We start from the raw sequence: 23,294 nt of genomic DNA, 5'->3' as shown, positions 1-23,294 counted from the left end.
TATATATGAATGAATGAATTACTGATTGAATGAAACTTTTTCATACATGTTTGACACAAACAGTGATGCCTGTGACACATGGTATACCTGTCCTCATGTCTCAGACTCCATGTCTCTGTCTCTAGGATTAACGTGCATATCCATGAGGGGGCGCTGGTTGTTGTGGTAGGGCATGTGGGTTTGGGGAAATCCTCTTTGCTTTCAGCTTTGCTGGGAGAGATGCAGAAACAAGAAGGATCTGTCTCGATCAAGGTACAGACACAAGCTTAATGCTACATGTGTGTGACGAGGAGGAGGGCGTGGCTGGGCCGTGATGATGTATGGCTGATGCTGAATCAGCTGATCAGTGGGAGAGCGAGATAAAGGGGAACTGGTGGCGCCAGTTCGAGAGAGAGATGCGTGTGCCCACGTTGTATGTGTCTCTGTGTCCTTTTGTTTTATGTTGTTTTAAGTTCATTTATATCATTAAAGTTTATGTTTACTATTCAGCCGGTTCCCGCCTCCTCCTTGCCCACTTTTACCTGTTACAGTGGTGCTGAAACCTGGGAGGGAGGAGGGATGCGGTGTTGCGGAGTCCTCGCCACTGTCATCTGCTAGGGGAGCAGCCGCGGCCGTCTGCCTGGGGACGGAGGGGTTGGTGATGGCCGGCGAGAGCCGGAGGAACCGGTGCCATCTGCCGAAGAAGGGGAGAAGTGGTTCCATCCGCCAGGGGCCGGAGGACTCACTGCCATCCGCTGGGGGAGGAGCAAGCTGGCATCTGGCAGAGGGCAGAGGAGCGGTTGAGAACCGGGCAACAGCGCGTCCGGGAGCCGGCGAGCAAGTTCTTCTCTCTCTCTCTCCTCTTTCTCTCTCTGTGTCTCCGCTCGCCCTTTCCCTCTCCCAACACCTCCCCTTGTCTCTCCCTCAGGTTCACAGGAGGCGGGGTGGACCACCGGCTGACAGAATGGCCGGAAGGGCAGCGTCTCCCCTCCAGAGATGGGGGGGAGTTGGTCAGACCGGTGGCACCCTGGCCTGAATCGGGCGGGGGAGGAGTGTGATGAGGAGGAGGGCGTGGCCGGGCCACGATGATGCACGGCCGGTGCTGAATCAGCCAGTTAGTGGTAGAGCAAGATAAAGGGGAGCCGGAGGTGCCAGTTCGAGAGAGAGAGAGAGAGACACACGTGGCCGCGTTGCATGTGTGTCTGTGTTTGTTTATGTTTGTTTTATGTTGAGTTTCTTATTAAAATGTATGTTTACTGTTCAGCCAGTTCCTGCCTCCTCCTTGCCCATCCTTTATCTGTTACAATGTGTTTCTTTTTTGTAAGTTGTTCGGTATGAAAACAGCTGCCCTTTGAGTTGAGCTCTGTGTTGGTATGTGGAATGAAATACACATGTGGCTAACATGAATAATAGGATGATATAGAGCTGCATTGAGTATGTCTTGCTTACCGTCACTTTGCTCTTTAGGGCTCAGTGGCTTATGTGCCTCAGCAGGCCTGGATCCAGAATGCCACTCTCAAAGACAACATTTTGTTTGGACGGGAAACGAAAGAGAACTGGTACCAAGATGTGGTAGAGGCCTGTGCCCTCTCACCAGACCTAGAGATCTTACCTGGAGGAGACTTGACAGAGATTGGGGAGAAGGTAAATGTTCAGAATGATTCTTAACATTGTATCCTGACCAGGCTAAATGGGATAAAGTGACAAGCTCTGTCTAAATCCTATTTATTTCTATATTCATTTGAGATTTTGGTCCCAGCTTCCTCCTTCCCATGCATTCCTTGAACCCTGTTACATTGGTGCCGAAACCCGGGAGGGAGGAAGGATGCGCTGTCGTGGAGTCCTCGCCGCTGCCGTCCACCAGAAGACGGAGGAGCTGCTGCCGTTCGGCAGGAAGTGGAGGAGCTGCTGCCAGTCACCAGGGATGGGAGAAGCCGCTGCCGTCCGCCAGGAGGCGGAGGAGCCCGCTGCCATCCACCAGGGGGCGGAGGAGCCGCTGCCGTCTGCCAGGAGGCAGTGCAGTTGAGGCCCAGTCGACAGCGTGTCCGGGCCGGCTAGCCCGTTTCTCTCTCCACTCTCTCCCCTCTCTCTACTTTCTCCTCTCCCTTTCCTGTCCCTCGTACTGTTCCCACTCCCAGACACGTGCAGGTCGGACCCGGAGACCATCCTGACACGCCAACGTTCCCTCTCTAAAAATGTGTGTGGGGGGAGTAGGTCACAGGCCGGAGAATTCCCCAGCCTGAGTTTGGCGATGGGGTATGTGGCAAGCAGGGCTGGGCTAAGGGGCTTCTGGGCAGAGCGAGGCTCCTTTGGGCTCCTGTGCGCCACACCGGTCTCGTGTTCCAGTGAGAGGCGGTGGGAGTATTTAAGGAGAGGAGACAGCAGTAGACGGGGAGAGAGAGACACACGAGGTTGTATGCGTGTGTGCGTGCAACGTGACTGCGGGGAAGCAGTGCATTTTGTATTGTCTTTTAAGTTGTACAATAAATGTCTACGTGTTTTGTCAAGCCAGTCCCAGCTTCCTCCTTTACATGCATTCCTTGAACCCCATTACAGAATTCCTGTCACATACACTGGCGGCCAAAAGTTTGGAATAATGTACAGATTTTGCTCTTATGGAAAGAAATTGGTACTTTTATTCACAAAAGTGGCGTTCAACTGATCAAAATATATAGTCAGGACATTAAGAATGTGAAAAATTACTATTACAATTTGAAAAAAATGTTCAGAACTTCTTAAACTGCTTCAGAGTGTTCTCATCAAAAAATCCGCCACGTGCAGCAATGACAGCTTTGCAGATCCTCTAGCTGTCAGTTTGTCCAGATACTCAGGTGACATTTCACCCCACGCTTCCTGTAGCACTTGCCATAGATGTGGCTGACTTGTTGGGCACTTCTCACACACCTTACAGTCTAGCTGATCCCACAAAAGCTCAATGGGGTTAAGATCCATAACACTCTTTTCCAATTATCTGTTGTCCAATGTCTGTATTTATTTGCACACTCTAAACTTTTATTGTTATTTTTCTGTTTCAAAAACTGCAATTCTTCCCATAAGGCCTGCACCCCTGAGTCTTCTCTTTACTATTGTACATGAAACGTGTTGAGGGGGTAGAATTCAATGAAGATGTCAGCTGAGGACATGCGAAGCGTCTATTTCTCAAACTAGAGACTCTGATGTACTTATCCTCTTGTTTAGTTGTATATCTGACCTTCCACATCTCTTTCTGTCCTTGTTAGAGCCAGTTGTCCTTTGTCTTTGAAGACTGTAGTGTACACCTTTGTATGAAATCTTTAGTTTTTTGGCAATTTCAAGCATTGTACAGCCTTCATTCCTCAAAACAATGACTGAATGACAAGTTTCTAGAGAAAGCTGTTTCTTTTTTGCAATTTTTTGACCTAATATTGACCGAAAGACATGCCAGTCTATTGCATACTGTGGCAACTCAAAAACAAACACAAAGGCAACGTTAAGTTTCAATTAAAGAACCAAATAGCTTTCAGCTGTGTTTGATATAATGGCAAGTGATGTTCTAGTACCAAATTAGCAATTTAGCATGATTACTCAAGGATAAGGTGCTGGAGTGATGGATGCTGGAAATGGGGCCTGTCTAGATTTGATCAAAATTTTCTTTTTTCAAATAGTGATAGTACTGTTTTTTTTTTACATCAGTAATGTCCTGACTATACATTGTGAACAGTTGAGTGCCACTTTGGTGAATTAAATACCAATTTCTTTCCAAAACAGCAAAATCTGTACATTATTCCAAACTTTTGGCTGCCAGTGTACATTCTCTGGTCATTTGCTGTCATCTCTGCTTTGCTCAAGTATTGATATGGTACAAAATATAAAAGACGATTTTTTTGTTGTTGTGTTAACCACAAAAACATTTGAGTTATGAAGTTTTGACATCGATGACGGTCGGACCACTGATATTTAATTAAATCACAGCTTTACAGGGAATAATAATCACACTGCCACGTATCGAACTGCTTATCTGAAGGTGAGAAACTACAGTCAAAAACACACAGAAAAGCCAAAATAAAAACTCAATTTAAATGGACACCTGTGTTTTTGCTTAAATTGTTGGGTGCATAAAATGTCCTGGAAATGTTTTGGAAAATTGTGCCTTGAAAAGAGTAGGAACCCTGATGTGATGTTGTTATCTTTAGGGCGTGAATCTGTCTGGAGGTCAGAAACAGCGAGTGAGTCTGGCCAGGGCTGTGTACTGCAGATGTGCTGTCTACCTGCTGGATGACCCGCTCTCAGCGGTGGACGCCCATGTTGGGAAACACATCTTTGAGAAGGTCATCGGTCCTCAAGGTGTGCTACAGGGCCAGGTAAGAGCATTTCCTGTGTATTATGTAAATATCAGTGTTCATCAAATATCAGTCTTGTCATTACTGATGAAAATGTTTGTTGATGGAGGGTTTTTTGATTTTGACCAATATTTTTTTCTTTCAATACAACATGCATTCTGAATATTTAGTTAATAGTAATTTTTATTATTTTTTCAATAATTTAATAATTTTAAATCATGCAAAATTGTTTTGTGATGTTAATGGTTGCAGATTTCTTTTTCTTTTTTTTTTTGAGGGTTAGGGTTAGGCATTTCTTGCTTGAGAAACTGATGTAAAAAGTTGAGCAAATAATGCAAACAACATATTAAATAAAACTTTACTTCACATGTGAACACTGTTGGTTGCATCTGAAAGCTGAAAAATGCCTGCCTTCAGAGGTAGGATGAAAATAAGGTGCCTTTCAAACTGTTCTGAGACCAGTTTCCTTAAAGGGATAGTTGACCCAAAAAATTAAAATTCTCTCATCATTTACTCACCCTCATGCCATCCAAGATGTGTATGACTTTCTTTCTTTTGCAGAACACAAATGAAGATTTTTAGAAGAATATTTCAGCTCTGTAGGTCCATACAATGCAAGTGAATGGTGACCAAAACTTTGAAGCTCCAAAAATCACATAAAGACTCCAGTGATTTAATCTATATGTTCAGAAGCGATATGATAGATGTGGGTGAGAAACAGATCAATATTTAAATCTTTTTTTACTATGAATCTCCACATTCACTTTCACATTCTTCTTTTGTTCTCTGTCCATTTCTGCACCTCCAGTTTGGGGCTGGTCAAAGGTGGAGATTTATATTAAAAAGGGACTTAAAAATTGGTCTTTTTCTCACCTACACTTATATCGCTTCTGAAGATATTGATTAAACCACTGGAGTCTTATGGATTACTTTTATGCTGCCTTTGTGATTTTTGGAGATTCAAAATTCTGGTCACCATTCACTTGCATTGTGAGGACCTACAGAGCTGAAATATTCTCCTAAAAATCTTCGTTTGTGTTCTGCAGAAGAAAGTCAAACACATCTGGGGTGGCATGAGGGTGAGTAAATTATTTTATTTATGGGTGAACTATCCCTTTAAGAGGTCCAGTTATACAAAACACTGTTGGTTAAGCCATTAACTAATTATGCAGAAAGTCATCTGCTTTAGATTTGGGAAATTGTTTCCTGTTGAACACACAGTGCTGTAATGATGTTTTTGGGTGCCATGATTTGGAGAACTTATCAGAGGAACTGATATCCAATGTAGTAGAAAAGTGTGAATTTCAGTAGCAAATATCGGTCAAACCATTGATTGGTCTATCTCTAATTTATATGTCTTTTTCTATAAGCATTTCTTATTTCTAATACACATGGTATTCTTACAGACTCGAGTTCTGGTGACCCATGGACTGAGCTTCCTGCCTCAAGCAGACCTGATCCTGGTGATGGCGGATGGCGAGATCACAGAAATGGGCTCTTACACTGAGCTCTTAGGCAGACAAGGCGCCTTTGCTGAGTTCCTGTGCACTTACACCAACACAGAGCAGGAGGAGGTGGAGGAGTCAGTGGAAGGTGAGACTGACTTCCTCTTGTCTGAATTTGCCTCATGCTTTCATGCTTAATTGTTTCATCTGTCCTTTGAATCTCTGAGTGTACAGCCACAATACCAGTGTCTCATTCAGTCTGAATGATTGCTATTGTTCAGATCATGGCTTTGTGATCTTAGTCACTTAAATCTCTGTTTAACTTTGGATACATTTGTCTGTGTGATTCCTGTCTATATGTCTTCATCTCCATGTGTTCCTATTTTTTGTGTCCCCTCTGTTGGCTTTTCAAAGGAGGGAGGGGAGGTGGAGGCTGACAATGGGAAATCTGAAGGTTTGAGGGTGTAATAATTGGTCCCTGGGCCAGATATAATAAATACATGTCTGCATGAATAGGGCTTGCTATAAACTTAGAGTTATACTGTGATACATAGTTGAGCCCTTAAATATTTGTGGACTGAGTTAGATATTATAGTCCCCCCCACTTTGTTTCACCTCTTGCAGTACACAAATGTTGCTCAGTTCTGCTCCTGGGGACTTTAGTTTCAGTCCTGCTTTAACACATCTGCCTGTAATTTTTAATATATTTGAAAACCTTGATCAACTGGTTCAGGAGTGTTTGATTGAAGTTCTCCAGGAGCACAGCTGACCTTTCCCGTCTTATGCTGTGCTCCATTTGGCATTTGTAAATGTGTTTTTCTTTGAGAGAAACACATGTTCCGTATAATGAAAGTAAATGGGGGACTGTAGCTTTCATAAAATCTATTAAGCGCAACTGAATTTATTTTAGATCATCAGATGTGACGTTGTGGTTTCTTGGAAGCCAAAACCAGTTTCTTTAAGAGGTGCATTCATACGAAAATGCCACTGACTTGCTAGGCAGCAAGGGATCTGCCTTCTGTTTCTGAAACACCCCTAGTGAATGTAAACCCCCTAGTTTACATTTATCAGTCTTTGCTTGAATGGAGCACTCTGATTCATTTTAGTTCTGCATCCACTTGACACATTGTTACAGCACAACCTGCTGGTGATTCGTATAACATAATCCCTCACCTCTGAGCCTTAAAAAATGCTGCCTTCGTGTCAGCAGTTTCTAATTCCGACTGGCCTGAGCAGGGGTTGCGTTAACCTAAAATTCATCGTTGTTTTTAAAACATTGACGGATAATTTAAAAGGCTGTCTGTCATTTTGACAGATAAAAAATAAACCAGAAAACTATTTTAACCTAGTGCATCAGTTTTGACACTCTCTCTCACATACACTTTTTATTGCCTGCTATTAAGTGTTTAGGGCGATCCGATCACAAGTGGACAAGTGTCATTTACACCTGGTAATTTCTCCAGTGGCCACTTCTGTGGGTCTCTGATTTCATGACTGCATACATCAATCATTTTGTCCACATGTTACTGCATGATGATAATGCGCAAAAAAGTATAAGAACAAAAATAAAGCACGAAAAAAGTGGTGCGTCGTTTCTGCCAATTATACTTGCATTTAATCTAAGGGCAAACACAATGTTTAGAGCAGAATTATCAGTTATTTTAGTGGAGTGCCTGTATATACTGTGCTTCAGATGTGTGTTTCTCATCTGTAACACATGTTGATGTCAGGCACACTGAAAAATATTCTGTGAACTTATGCATGTTTGTATGCACTTTTTCAAATTTTTCAGTCAGACGGTTATTTCCTCTCAAAGCTACACATAACCGGCAAAGTTTAAAAATCTTGTTTTAGCACAGCGGTTGATTGACAGGTAGAACATTCACCCAAAATTTCTTGATTTCACCGAACTCGCACTTGGGGAGTCAAAAATATGTATCATATCCACTGTCATGCATATGACATAATAATGGATGCTTTGCCCCTGAACTTCTGAAATGAATTTTTTTAATAATTATAATTAATTTATAATTTTCTTTATTTATCACAAATTATACATTTTGCACATATACAGTGAAATTCTTCTTTTTCACATATCCCAGCTAGGCTGGGGTCAGAGTGCAGGGTCAGCCATGATATGGCACCCCTGGAGCAGATAGGGTCAAGGGCCTTGCTGAAGGGCCCAACAGTGGCATCTTGGCGGTGCTGGGGCTTGAACCCCCAACCTTCTGATCAGTAACCCAGAGCCTTAACCACTGAGCCACCACTGCCTCACAAGTATGATGGATAAAAATAGACCAAAATGGACATTTTACAAAAAGTATGTTTTGTTTTTTCTTCTATAGCACAACCTCTGGGCCCAAGAGGTGTGGTTGCTTAGAAGGGAATCAAATAATGATTTGAATTTTATTTTATATATAAATATAGACATGTATTTGGAGTGCAGACCAAGTTGTTGTGGCCACTTGATTAAGATATTTTCTGTACAAAGTTTATGATATTGCAAAGGCACATTTGATTTTGGTAATTGTGAGAAAGGTAGAGTTCTGTGAGGATAGTTTGATAAGTCAGTGTATAAATTTGTGCTTTGAATTTTTGCCTGTAGGGATGTGAAATGGCATGAAGCGTGCATGAAGATGTATGAACTTCTGTCTGATTTAGTCTTTTTCCATCCACAGACACAGTCCCACAGAAAGAAGTGGAGAACATGGGCCCTGCTGCATTGCTGGAGTAAGGCATCAGTGATCTATTTAATGATTCACTTCTTTGTCATGATTATCTAATGCTGTTTTACATCTTACACAGTGTCCTATCTCAGTAGTGATGTTTCCATACAAAGTCCTGTTCCACATAGCTGTATATTAAACATCAGTTCTGATTCGCTGTGATTTTGTTGGGTTGTGCAGCATTTTTGCTCTCAGTGTGGACAGAAAAATTACTTGTCACTGAAAACTTGTCACATCAAAGTCACAGTGTAATGTGTAACAACTATTTATTCTTGTGCTTTAAGTGTACATATTGTCATGTACTAATCTAATAATATATTGCCATTATTGATTGGCCTGTTGTTTCTCTGTGTCCTGCAGACAGAGCCAGAACTCGCTTAATGCAGCAGGCACAGGTAAAACCCCACAGATGACTGAACCCAATGATACTGCAGCAAAGAAAACCAAGTCTGCAGAATCTGCGAGACTAACCGAGGCAGACAAAGCCAACACAGGCAGGGTATGAGTCAGACATTTCTAGAGCATTTGTGTGGGGGATATGGATCTTTCTTGATATGTGTCTCAATCTCATGTCTTGCCTTTGCTTAATATCACTTTGGCTTAGGTTGAAGTTGAGTTTAAGTGAATAATGTTTGTCCTGCAGGTAAAGTTGCCTGTGTTTTGGGAGTACATGAAGGCTATCGGTTTGCCCTTGTCCTGTTTCAGCATATTCCTATTCTTCTGTCATCATCTGTCCTCTTTGGGATCGAACTACTGGCTTAGTCTCTGGACAGATGACCCTGTTATCAATGGCACGCAGCCCAACAGAGAGATGCGTTTAGGGGTTTATGGAGCCCTGGGAATCTCACAAGGTGACACAATAGAACTGTCGTCCAATTAATTATATACATTTAAATTTAAAATCCCTTTGTTCTGACAGTTTTAAGCCTGACGGTCCAGGCTTTGTGCCTGTCAAACATTTTGCACATTCTCATATTGTTGTTGATGAAGCGGATCACTGAGGCTAATAGCCATTTTCAGATACATAAAAATGTCAGTTTAGGGCGTTTTTGTGCTACTGTTGTGTTTGAGACTGAAAAACAATTTTCTCTGCTTTCTAAGATTTTTTTATAAATTTGTTTTCTCTTTTGTCAGGTATTGCAGTGTGTGTCTATTCCTTCTCTGTGTCTGTTGGTGGGATCTTGGCCTCCCGTTACCTGCACCAGACAATGCTCTACAACGTTCTAAGGTCACCCATGTCTTCCTTTGAACGCACACCCAGCGGCAACCTGGTCAACCGCTTTGCCAAAGAGACAGACACCATTGACTCAGTCATCCCTAGAATCATAAAAATGTTCATGGGCTCCATGTTTAATGTGCTGGGCTCATGTGCTGTCATCCTCATTGCCACACCACTGGTAGCCATCATCATCCTTCCACTGGGTCTGTTCTACTTCTTTGTACAGGTATGTTTGATCATTTTCCCTGTAGTCACTTGTTAGGCTGTGCTAGCTAATCTTTAGGCTAAATTATTAGCATTCATTTTGTAGCTTTGTAGTTGAAGTTCTGGGCTGGAAACCATAAGGGGTTGTAGGTTCAAACTTTGTAATATGTTGCAGAAACAAATCTCACCAGCTGCACTGGTGTGGTCATAAATAAATAACTATAAGCTATATAAGGCCATGCATTTTAGTGACTGTATTATGGTTAAGGAGTTTACTAATAGATGTTGGATGAGCCCTGGCTCAGATTTGCAAGTTGGAACAGTTTATAATGTTTTTATCAGTCTTTTGCAATTTTGCAAATATTCAGTCATTACTTTCCATATTTACTGTTATTCATTGTTGAGATGACATTCTAACATTGCTTATTATTCCATCTTTGTTAGCATTTCTATGTGGCCTCCTCTCGGCAACTGAAGCGGCTGGAGTCAATGAGCCGCTCTCCTGTCTACACACACTTCAATGAGACACTGCTGGGCACCAGTGTGATCAGAGCATTTGGAGAGCAACAGCGCTTCATCAGGGAGAGTGATGACAGAGTGGACCATAACCAGAAAGCTTATTTTCCCAGTATCATAGCCAACCGGTGAGAATTCACTGAACATCACTTTACTTTGTCCTTTGGTTTAGATACATTACGTGGCCAAAAGTATTTGGGCAATTCCTTCTAATTAAAAGGTTTGGCAAATTCAGCTACACCCATTATCAACAGGCACATAAAATCAGGGTTCCCACGCATTCTGGGAAACCTGGAATTTTGCAATGCAGTTTTCTAGTCATGGAAAATTAATTAATTAGGGGTTCAAATGCTTAGCGCTGAAACCCTATTGTAATTGTTAAGATTTTTATTATTATTAGGAGTTCAAGCGCTTAGCGCTGAAACTCTATTGTAATTGTTAAGATTTTTATTATTATTATTATTAGGGGTTCAAGCGCTATGTAAACTTCTGACTTCAACTGTATGTATGGGTCTCTGAACGTAGTGATTCTAGTGTGAAGGAATCCTTTAAAAAGCACAATGCCAATGTATTTGTCTTTTTACCAGTGTTTAGCGTTACAGTTTTGACACATACCAGTGGATCTCTGCCCTGCAGATGGCTGGCAGTGAGGCTGGAGTTTGTAGGGAACTGTATTGTGACATTTGCAGCACTCTTTGCTGTAATGGCCAGGAACAGCCTGAGTCCAGGCATCATGGGACTGTCCATCTCCTACGCTCTGCAGGTCAGCCGGACAGTGCTATGAGCTACCATTAATATCCACATGTGAAATTTTGGCATATAGACGCCCTCATTTGTTTACACCCATTCTCACTACGACTTTTGCACAGGTTACAACATCCCTGAACTGGCTGGTACGGATGTCCTCTGAGCTGGAGACCAACATTGTGGCTGTGGAGAAGGTGAAGGAATATGGAGACACAGAGAAAGAGGTCAGTGCACCGGCAGGCAGATTATGTGTGCTCATTATGTACTCTGAAGAGAGTCCAATCTGTGAAAAGCCCTGTCTAATCTCACACTTGACAGAGTTAGTGCAAAAGAAGCGGCAACAAATAGTTCATGTTCACATTTAAAGCTCAAGATGTTAAAATACTTTCTCCAGTTGCGGTCGAATATTCAGAGACAGCTAAAAAATATCCCATTCATAGGTTGATTTCCCACTGCTCTCTTTATTGGAGCATCCCAACCAACCTGACACAGCAACATTGGCTCAACCAATGGCGTGTGTTCAGGGCGGGACTGTCTGTTTGTTCAACTAATGGTAGAAGGGAGGAGTGTTTGGTGAAAGATGGTGCTCTCTAGCATTTTTGTTACTTTTGTTTATTTGTCATGTTTTTTGTCACTCTTTCACCAGAGATGAACTGCTGAATATTTGGCAGAGTATACCTGATAATTTTTTGCCAGTGTTTGATTATTCAGACGTTTTATTAGACATCTTAGTTGGAGGTGCAGCGGTGCTCTACAAGCGATCCAAAAGATGCACGTGAGGGAAGCGAACCTGCACGCTTGTGAAACTTCGTCAACATGGCTTTAGGACTCCGCTGCTGAGTATTCTTCTGGCGAATGTCCGCTCCCTCACCAACAAAACGGACGAGCTGCTTCTGCTCACTCAAACAACTAAGGACTTTTCTAACTATGCTGCTCTGTGTTTCATTCAAACCTGACTGAGTGAAGCCATCCCGGACAGCACATAACATCTTCCGGGCTTTCAGCTGTTCAGAGCGGAACGCATCGCGCCGTTATCAGGGAAAACGAGAGGCGGTGGAACATTCTTTTACATCAAGGTAAGTTGGTGTACAGATGTAACAGCGTTGAAGAAGATGTGCTGTCCTAATTTAGAGGCACTCTTTGCCTCGGGAGTTTTCCTCATTTATTCTGTTGAGTGTTTATATCCTGTCACAAGCATGCGTTGCATCAGATGGCTGATCACATTACAGACACAGAGCAACAACACCCGGACTCTCTTATCATTATTCTGGGAGATTTTAATAAAGCCAACCTCACCTGTGAACTGATAAAAATACAAACAACACATCACATGCCCCACCAGAGAAAGAAATATATTGACCACTGCTACACCACTGTAAAGGGTGCATATCGCTCTGTTCCACGTGCGGCTTTAGGACTCTCTGATCACTGTCTGGTTCATCTTCTCCCGACCTACAAGCAGAAACTAAAATCAGCTAAGCCTTTAGTAAGGACTGTAAAGAGATGGACCAATGAAGCAGAGCTGGAACTACAAACCTGCTTTGACTGCACTGATTGGAGTTTTTGAGGCTGCAGCCACAGACCTGGACGAGCTCACAGATACTTTAACATCATATATCAGTTTCTGTGAGGATACGTGCATCCCTACTAGGACATTTTTTATCATTCAGTAACAATAAACCATGGTTTACAGGAAAACTCAGACAGCTTCGTCATGCCACAGAGGATGCTTACAGAAGTGGGAATAAAACATTGTACGTCCAGGCCAGGAACACACTTACTAAGGAAGTCAGAGTGGCTAAAAGAAGCTACTCTGAAAAGCTGAAAAAATTGTTTTCAGCCAATGATCCTGCACCTGTGTGGAAAGACCTAAAAAGCATCACCATGTACAAGACACCTCCCCCATGCTCTGTAGAGAGTCAACTAATGGCTGATGAAATGAATGTGTTTTATTGCAGGTTTTGAAGGCCAGTCTCATACCCCTCCCCCACTCTTATCTTCACTTCACACACACACCAACACCTCCTGGAACCCCCCTCCTCCCCCCTCCTGCTACTCAATCTGCACTTATGATCTGTGAGGAGGAGGTGTGCTGGGTCTTTCGGAAACAAAAGACTAGGAAAGCTTCAGTCCCAGACAGTGTTTCACCTGCCTGTCTGAAAGTCTGCGCTGACCAGCTGGCACCCATCTTCAGACAGATCATCAATGGATCACTGGAGCAGTGTGAAGTTCACTGCTTCTTCAAATGCTCGACCATCATTCCGGTCCCCAAAAAACCCAAAATCACAGGACTTAATGACTACAGACCTGTCGCTCTCACATCTGTAGTCATTAAGTCGTTTGAGAGACTGGTTTTGGCCTACCTGAAGGACATCACTGGACCCCTGCTGGACCCCCTTCAGTTTGCTTACCGAACAAACAGGTCTGTGGATGATGCTGTCAATATAGGACTGCATTATATCCTGCAACACCTCGACTGACCTGGGACTTATGCAAGGATCCTATTTGTGGACTTCAGTTCGGCCTTCAATACCATCATGCCTGATCTGCTCTCAACCAAACTGACACAGCTCTCCATGCCCACCCCAGTCTGTCGATGGATCAACAGCTTTCTGACAGATACGCAGCAGCTTGTGAGACTGGAGAAACTCACATCCGGGACCCTCACTATTATCACTGGTGCTTAGTCAGGGATGAGTTCTCTCTCCACTGCTCTTCTCCCTGTTCACGAATGACTGCACTGCAAAAGACCCCACTGTCAAGCTCCTGAAGTTTGCAGACGACACCATGGTCATCGGCCTCATCCGCAACAGTGACAAGTCTGCATACAGATGGGAGGTTGATCAGCTGGCTTTTATGCAGGGTTATAATCATGATGGATGTTTTTGGTTCCAGCAGACCTAACTAAAGCAGCCTAATTGTGAGTTGAAGGATAAATTAGGTGTTTGCCTGGCTAAATAGATGAGTATTTAGTCTAGACTTAAACTGAGTGAGTGTGTCTACATCCCGAACAGTGTTAGGGAGACTATTCCATAGTTTAGGAGCAAAGGATGAAAAGGATCTACCTCCTTTTGTGGATTTTGATATTCTTGGAATTATTAACAAGCCAGAATTTTGTGATTGTAATGAACGTGACAAAATAGCTGTCAGAAGGTCTCTTAAGTACTGTGGAGCTAGACCATTCAAAACTTTGTATATAGTTAACAGAATTTTAAAATGAATACAAACAGATAGCCAATGTAACGATGATAGAATGGAGCTAATATGATCATATTTCTTGGTTCTAGTAAGCACTCTGGCAGCTGCATTTTGAACCAATTGAAGCTTATATATTGAAATTGCTGGACATCCTCCCAGTAATGCATTACAATAATCTAGACTTGAGGTCATGAACGCATGAATTAGTTTTTCGACTTCAGCAACAGAGGGCATGTGTCATAATTTAGCAATATTCCTCAGGTGGAAGAATGCTGTTCTACAAACATTGGAAATTTGATTTTCAAAGGACAGATTGGTATAAAATATAACACTTAAGTTCTTTGCTGTAGAAGACGATGTAACAGTACATCCATCGAGAGTCAAATTATATTTTAGTGGCTTATTTTTAGAGGTTTTTGGTCCAATCATTAGTACTTCTGTTTTGTTGGAATTGAGTAGAAGGAAATTTCTGTCCATCCAATCTTTGATTTCATTGATTTTAGCTCTTGATGACCTATGACAGCGAAGGACTGAAGTTGCTCATGAGCAAAATTATGATTGCATAGTTCCAGTTTTATTTCTAATTATTTCTATTTTATCAGTAAAGAAATTCATGATGTCATTACTATTGTGTTGCGACGGAATATCTGGTTCAGTAGTCTGGCTCAAATTTTCTATGAGTTTGCAAAAATATGCTGATCTGGCAGCTTTTAGTGCCTGTCTGTAGCTACAGACACTATCCTTCCATGCACCGCGAAATACCTCTAATTTTGTATTCTTCCACTTGCGAGTGGAGCATGAGTGTGATCAATGTACCACGCTGTACACAAAGTTCTTCTAGACTTTTTGGCTTACTGAATATATGAGACAATTCTGGAAGATTATTAGTGAAGCTATCTTTAGTGGTCGAAAGAATAGTTCTAAAGAACATTAGCTGATCGCAACAAACAAGAGACGAGGTAATGATCTGAGATGTCATCGCTCTGTGGTAGAATTTCTATAGTATCAGCATCAACTCAATATGACAGAATTAAATCTAGTGTATGATTATGGTGATGAGTTGGTCCTGTCACATTTTGTCTGACTCCAAGAGAGTTGAGAATATCGATAAATGCTAATCCCAATGTGTCCTTTTCATTATCTATGTGAATGTTGAAGTCACCAGCAATTAAAGCTCTATCTGCATTAACTACTAGATCTAATAAAAAATTTGCTAATTCACCAAGAAAATCAGAATACGGCCCATGTGATCTATATACTGTTGAAAGGGCAAAAGACGACAGAGATTTTTATTTAGATCTGACGGTATCATATTAAGCATTAATAGTTCAAAAGACTTAAATTTATATCTTGTCCTCTGAGTAACACCAAAAACGTAACTGTAAATTGCAACAACACCTCCTCCTCGACCCTTCAGATGAGGCTCATTTTTTTAACAAAAACCTGGGGGAGTGGATTAATTTAAACTAATACAGGTGCATCTCAATAAATTAGAATGTCGTGGAAAAGTTCATTTATTTCAGTAATTCAACTCAAATTGTGAAACTCGTGTATTAAATAAATTCAATGCACACAGACTGAAGTAGTTTAAGTCTTTGGTTCTTTTAATTGTGATGATTTTGGCTCACATTTAACAAAAACCCACCAATTCACTATCTCAAAAAATTAGAATATGGTGACATGCCAATCAGCTAATCAACTCAAAACACCTGCAAAGGTTTTGGTTGAACAACAAACTGCATCTGGGATTTTATTAATGTTAGCCTCTGTTTGCGCCTCTGTTTGCGCCCATTTTAGTATGGAAGGACTAAGAAAATGTTTTATCTGTTATCGGCCTTTTCCACTACTTCAGTCATCGATATTGCCAAAATCAACTGTAGGACCACCTCCAATCGTAAATGCCACACAAGCTTAAAATGGCTAAATTTTTCATTGAATGGGAATTGGTTGTTGAGACACGCTCCTGTCTCTTTGAAAGCCTGTGGGTGATTCATTGATATAGCTTGAGGTTGGACTGTTAAGTAGTGATGCAATCTCCTTTCACAGGCTGAATGGAAGTTGGAGCCCTCTACTCTGCCTGCTGGCTGGCCGACCACTGGTCACATTGAAATGCGCAACTTTGGCTTAAGATACAGGGAGGACTTGGAGCTGGCTATTTGTGATATCTCAGTCACCATCGAGGGAGGAGAGAATGTGGGTGGATCTTGCGCACATTTCAATATCTGTTCATTCTTTGACTTTATCAAGAAACATTGTCCATTTATGAATCATGTCAACTAAATTATTGTTACATAAATATACTAGGTGCAATCATGTTTGTATGTGTGTGTGTAATGTAGGTGGGAATTGTGGGTAGAACAGGAGCAGGGAAGTCATCTCTGACATTAGGGCTCTTCCGTATCATTGAAGCAGCACAGGGAGAGATCCGTATAGATGGAGTGAACATCGCTGAACTTGGCCTGCATGAGTTACGATCCAATATCACAATCATTCCTCAGGTATCAAACTAGGATAAAACTACTGTACATGCAAATTTTTTAAGCATGAATCTGAAAAGTTTGTTCACTGTTATAAGGCACCCATTCACTTATACTTTTGAACTTATACATGATCTTTAAAAAGGAAATAAGCTGTGTTTTATTTTTGTGTTTCTATCCATCTTGCTCCACTTTATCAGGATCCAGTGCTGTTCTCAGGTTCCCTGCGTATGAATCTGGATCCCTTTGATGGCTACTCTGATGAGGAGCTGTGGAGAGCTCTGGAACTGGCACATCTCAAGAACTTTGTGTCTGGTCTGCCTGACAGACTGAACCATGAGTGTTCAGAGGGAGGAGAAAACCTCAGGTACAAAATAATATTCTAATCTCTTCTTGCCAACAATGCTTTATTCATCTCTTGACTGATATCTCATGTGATTCTTACTGGACTTCAGTCTGGGTCAGCGGCAGCTGGTTTGCCTGGCTCGAGCTCTCCTCAGGAAGACCAAGATTCTGGTTTTGGATGAAGCCACAGCAGCTGTGGACCTGGAGACAGACAATCTCATTCAGTCCACCATCCGAACCCAGTTTGAGGACTGCACCGTTCTGACCATCGCACACCGCCTCAACACCATCATGGACTACACAAGGTCAGAAAAGTATTCCATCTACATACTTAAAAGAATATTCTGGATTCAATACAAGTTAAGCTCAATTGACAGCATTTGTGGCATAATGTTGATTACCACAAAAATTAATCCCTTTTTTGAATTGATTCCTCCTTTTCTTTCCTTTTCTTTTCTTTTTTTGGATTTTCTCCCCTTTTCTCCCCAATTTGGAATGCCCAGTTCCCAATGCACTCTAAGTCCTCATGGTGGCATAGTGACTCACCTCAATCTGGGTGGCGGAGGACAAATCTCAGTTGCCTCCGTGTCTGATCTTATCACGTGGCTTGTTGAGCGCGTTACCGCGGAGACCTAGCACGTGTGGAGGCTTCACGCTATTCTCCGCGGCATCCACACACAACTCACCACACGCCCCACCAAGAGCGAGAACCACATTATAGCGACCACAAGGAGGTTAACCCAACGTGACTTTACCCACCCTAGCAACCGGGCCAATTGGTTGCTTAGGAAGCCTGACTGGAGTCACTCAGCATGCCCTGGATTCGAATTTGCGACTCCAGGTGTGATAGTCAGCGACTTTACTTGCTGAGCTACCCAGGCCCCGATCCCTCCTTTTCTTTAAAAAAAAGCAAAAATCAAGGTTACAGGGAGGCAATTACAATGGAAGTGAATGGGGCCAATCCATAAACTTTAAAATACTCACTGTTTAAAAAAAATAGCCACAAGACATAATCAATATGCGTGTTAATATGATTTTAGTGTGATAAAATCGCTTACTAAACTTTTCTGTGTAAAGTTATGTCCAATTTTACAACTTCGATGCCATGACAATGTTATGTCAACAAATCCTAAATTGACTGTAAAAAACGAACGATTTAAACAGCTTTACAGCTCAAATAATACATGAGTTTTAACAGAAGAATATAAGTGCTTTTATAAAATTATAAGCTACACATTTCTGCCTTTAAACCCTCAAAATTGGCCACATTCACTTCCAATGTAAGTGCCTCTTTGTAACCTTGATTATTGCTTTGTTTAAAGATGGGACAAGTCCATTTTTTTTTTTTTTGGGTCAGTGTAAAAGGGCTTTATTTTTTGCATTGACAAACTCTGTTTCTACAAATCTGTCATTTAGAAAACTATATTTCCTCTATTCTTTCTCAAAAGGGTGATGGTTCTTGATAAGGGCCAGATGGCAGAATTTGGCTCTCCGTCCACTTTAATCGCCAAGAAGGGAATTTTCTACAAGATGGCCAAAGACTCAGGTTTGGTCTGATAAGGAGAGGTGCAGAAGAGCCCTCTGTTCATGTTGGACATATCACTGGGTGGAGCCCATGGAGAGAGGACCTGACATGGACACCATAGGCGCATACAGCTCACATACAGCGTGGTTTCCATCCAAAATGTTTTGCATTTTTTTAAGCACATTTCTAAAAATTCAACTTATACGAATTGTTTCGCATTTCCATAGACTACATAATGCGCATTATCACGAGGGAGCCGCCTCATCATGATGGAGCAGCTGAATGACCTCTGCCTGCTTTGGGGATAGTTTTATTTGCAAGATTGGAGCAAGTATCTCATTTTATTAAAGAGCCCATATTATGCTAATTTACAGGTTCATGATTTTATTTTGGGGGTATACTAGAATAGGTTTATATGCTTTAATGTAAAAACAAAAAAAACATTATTTTTCTCATACTGTATAGTTCTGCTAAACCCATTTTCATCCTTTGGCTCAAACGCTCTGATTTAGGTCCTGTCTCTTTAAAGCCCCCCTTTCCAAAAAGACCAGTCAGATTGGTCAGCTGGCCTAGTCTGTTGTGATTGGTCAACCGAGTAGAGCGTGTATCAGAAATTTAACGCCCCTTACCATAACTGAGTTTCAGCTTCCGAGTCTTCCTGAGCAACTCTGTAAACACTGCTGTAACTACGGTAACGTTCGATAATGAAAGTTTGGAAAAACAAGTTGATCGACCCGAACCACCTTCGCAAGCACGATTTGAGCAGGACTTTTCACCGTGGTAAGTTTTAATTTTGTAGCTTTCTTACAGGTACACTGTTGATTATTGTGAACCTAACAAAGCTTCAAGTAAAAGACACGTAGTGCATCTATGTTAGTCATCTTTTGCTGGAATTGGTGTAGCCGAACTTTTTTCGCCTGAGATATGAACGGAGAACAGTTATGGTTTGTGAGCAAGTTAGCCGAGGACTACAGTGGATAGCGGCCGTAACATTACAGCTTGTAATGATATAATTACATAAGACTCTTGAGATCGACCCTTTTGTTTCACAGTTTTAGGTAAAAGCCAGCCCACAGCTTAATAGTAAACCCTTACCAAAACAATAACATTACATAGCAAGTTACCCGAGCACTACCGTGGATTACAGATGTAAAATGACCATTTGTAACAATAAATCCATCTCCACACTTGATCACTATTCATGATAGTAAAAACGACAAACAATCTGCATAATTCTACACAATTGTAGGTAAAATGCGAAATAATTAAAATACATTTTAATCACTGATTCTTTAAATTGTCTGCCTTTGGAAGTCCAAACAAAGAGGTTTTGCTTTTGCAGTGAAGAAAACAGTTTCTTCTCGACATGGCGACAGCACTAACCCAACTCATCCTGGCCTGGCTCTAACTACCTTTGTTTGAGGGTGGGCCAAAATAGTCCTTAGGTGGACATTATGCAGATGTGTTACATAGTAACGTAGATACTTTACGGAAGAAATGGCTGGACTACCATCCAGCCGTTTCTTGTAGTTCTTGAGCAGTGTTGCCTGTGGGAGAGAATAACTCCCTTTTGCGTGGACCTTTTACATGCACAAACAGTTATATTACACACTAAAGGAAAGGTAAAATCCCAAAAAGCATAATAGGGCTTCTTTAAATGCATCCACGAGACACCGCAGAATAAGTGTAATATCTGATATAATGTGGGCTGAAATAGCTGCGATGCCCTCACACCACCAGTCTACGCATACCTGGGAGCATCCACTCTCAAAACTGTTCTAGCGGATTGTGAGGACCCACTTTATTGACCAGCTGTGGGTTAAACACTTCCGAATGACAAGCGCTATGTTCAAAGAATTGTGTGCTATGGTCAAGCTATCGCACACTCATAACACATGCACGAATAGTCAAAACACATCATTGTTTTGCGAATAAACAGTTTCCATCACCTTAATGCGTATTTAACTAATGCGAAACTCCAGAAAATCCACCTCCTCCTAGCGCATTAAATTTTAAGCAAATTTAGAGAGTTTATTCGCATATCAAACGTTTCTATTCAGGATTTCTTATGCCCAATTTCAAAATGTGCATAAAAATAGTTGGATGGAAACCTACCTAATGACATCCATTACTCTGCTGCTCCACAGCTGTTACTGTAGCCTTCAGTTTTCTCTCTGTTTTAAAGGTTTCGCTGCAAATGCTGCTTTAAAAGGTTGTTTGATGCCATAATTTGGGATGTTTGAAGTTTGAGTTCTTCATAGATATTTGTGTTATTTGATTCCATTTGAAAAACTTCTCATTTTGTGAACACACCAAACCACTGAGTCAAACACTCCTTGTTAGTGATGAAAATGAATAATGATTGCACTATTGTTTTACTAGAGTTGAAGAGTAAAGAACAAAGGTCTTTCTGTGCAGTGTACTGATGATGCAGTGGTCAGTTCTAAGCTGGTAGTCAATCATCAGCTGGGAAACACTCTTCCCAGTTCTGTACTTTATGTACTTTAGTGTGTGCTGGATTTAACAGAGGATGTGGGGCTTCATCCCAAGCAAAAGTTCTTAAATTAAGCAATTCTCATTGTCAAAGTCCTCTAAAGAGACAAAATTTAAACTCACCCAGATAGCTATGGCCTTCTCTAATTTCAGTAATATTTATTTATATATTGAGAGTAACTCTTTTACAGTATTATTTTACCTTATAATTAGAGGTGTAAAAAAATTATTATCGTATTGTATCGTACGATACGACACTCATTGTACAATATCATATGTATCATACGATACATAAACACATTATAGTGTAATTTAAACCAATCAGCACAATATTGAGAGCTGCGGAACAGTCTCCACCCGCGAGAGGCGGCGCTAAGCACTCCCAGGAAAACAGAGCAACACACTTACAGTACATAGGCAAGAAGATCGTTGGCAAATGGCAAGTAGATTGTACTGTTGCGGTACAGCTTGTCGAATTGGCCAAACAACGGTGTCATATCCTGGTGCTACAGTACACTCAACTTTTCATTTTATTTATGCCGATATCACTGCACAAAACGGTGGATTTGTGAGGCAGAAACAGCAGCAGTAACTTTAACAGCCACCTCTCCCAGCCAACACTGAGCGTGACATACACAGCAAGACATAACTACCAAAAAACTGCTTATTCAAAAAAACCAACAACGTAAGAAACCCACAATTACATGAGACTTATAATTATCTGCTTCTTTCTTCGAAATGCAAACAGCTTTGAGAACAACACTTGAGCAAATGCACGTGTTATAAGCCGGTAATAATGGTGGTAAAGTTTACATGCATTTTTTTTTACCACTAAATAACATTGAAAGGAGTTTTTTTCCATGCTACAGTCACTTCAGCTTGTTCACAGGGGTCTTTCAGACAACAAGGCATGATTTTCTATAAAGCTGCTTTGAAACTACTTAGAAAATTGTGAGTTCATATTAGTTTTTCTCAACAATCAACAAAATAAATACAGTGCTGTTGTTTAAGTTACTTAGAGCTCTGCTTTTTGTTGCCAATGTCAGACACTTTTTAGCATTTATGATTTAAAAGACATTTATGTCGAATCCTTGAGTAAGTTTGAGCGAAACATTTGTGGGTGCTCGTATCGTGTTGTGTCGTGAAATTTGTGTCGTTACATGCCTACTTATAGTATATTTATTACCATGTAGGCTATTCCCACTGAAGAAGTGGCATAGCCCTGTCTTACCAATATCATGCAGTAGAGGCTAAATTTGCCCTCTGCTTTGACTGGTGAATGTATTTAGCTAGCATATTTTATTAATTATCTTTGTTTACTATTATTTCTCAGTGATCATTTCACCAAAAACTACTAATGCACTTATTGTTCTGTATTGAAAGAGACTAGGTCAAACTAGGGTTTATTTTTTAAGTTCTGGTGGGGGATATCTAAAATAAAAAACGTTTGAAATTATCCTAAACCCAAGGATCAGATTCCCAAATCTCAGTCATTCTTAAAGGGAAGTAGATGACCCTTCCTGTCGAGTGCTGTATGCTGTGTGCTTCATTCTGTGTGCTGTATATCATAAATCTGTTGAATGTACGCTCAGAGCACCAGATTTTATTCTTCAGTACCTCTACTCTGATGTTTATTAGAAAAGTGATCATTTTTTAGCTTTTTTTTTTTTTTTAAAGGCTAACCAGTTTATTTATTTTTTTTATTTTTTTAAAAGCACTGACAAATGTCTAAAAATAATTACAAAGTATGATATATCTGATTTATTACATATTTCAATGATTTGTATGTATGCATAAGGGTATTATTTGATATTTGCATACATGCACTAGTCTTATGTGTGCTTAGTTTCATAAATCAAGCTGACATGTAAAGGGGAAATATAAATAAACTGTTGTAAAGAGCCCTGTGTCAGTGTTTTATTTAAAAAAAAAAAAAAAAAGAAAACTCATTCTCTTACACTCATTAAAGGATTAGTCAGGGTTCAGTACAAGTTAAGCTCAATCAACAGAATTTAGTGTTGATTACCACAGAAAATAATTGCAACCCATCCCTTTTATTGAACAGTAATAACTGGATAGGTAATTTTTGCCAAGACAAAGA

At 41.0% G+C, this 23,294-nt stretch overlaps 1 protein-coding gene across 1 annotated transcript in view; it reads left to right on the top strand.

Annotated features, from left to right (window-relative positions):
* The window catches only part of LOC127450557 (multidrug resistance-associated protein 1-like), a 37,488-nt gene extending 15,565 nt beyond the window's left edge, over positions 1-21,923 (top strand). The window contains 16 exon segments of the mRNA XM_051714782.1: positions 126-252; positions 1,447-1,623; positions 4,152-4,319; positions 5,705-5,891; positions 8,422-8,473; positions 8,830-8,968; positions 9,113-9,320; positions 9,604-9,914; positions 10,337-10,536; positions 11,045-11,171; positions 11,278-11,379; positions 16,400-16,546; positions 16,693-16,851; positions 17,031-17,197; positions 17,286-17,480; positions 18,624-21,923. Of these exon segments, the coding sequence (XP_051570742.1) occupies positions 126-252; positions 1,447-1,623; positions 4,152-4,319; positions 5,705-5,891; positions 8,422-8,473; positions 8,830-8,968; positions 9,113-9,320; positions 9,604-9,914; positions 10,337-10,536; positions 11,045-11,171; positions 11,278-11,379; positions 16,400-16,546; positions 16,693-16,851; positions 17,031-17,197; positions 17,286-17,480; positions 18,624-18,732 (2,575 nt within the window). The 3' untranslated portion in view covers positions 18,733-21,923.
* Positions 21,924-23,294: the final 1,371 nt, after the last annotated feature.

Source organism: Myxocyprinus asiaticus, chromosome 13, assembly GCF_019703515.2.
Source record: "Myxocyprinus asiaticus isolate MX2 ecotype Aquarium Trade chromosome 13, UBuf_Myxa_2, whole genome shotgun sequence".
Classification (NCBI taxonomy): Eukaryota; Metazoa; Chordata; class Actinopteri; order Cypriniformes; family Catostomidae; genus Myxocyprinus; species Myxocyprinus asiaticus.
The sequence above is the reverse complement of the archived record's forward strand: the minus strand, read 5'-3'. Positions and strand labels throughout refer to the sequence as shown.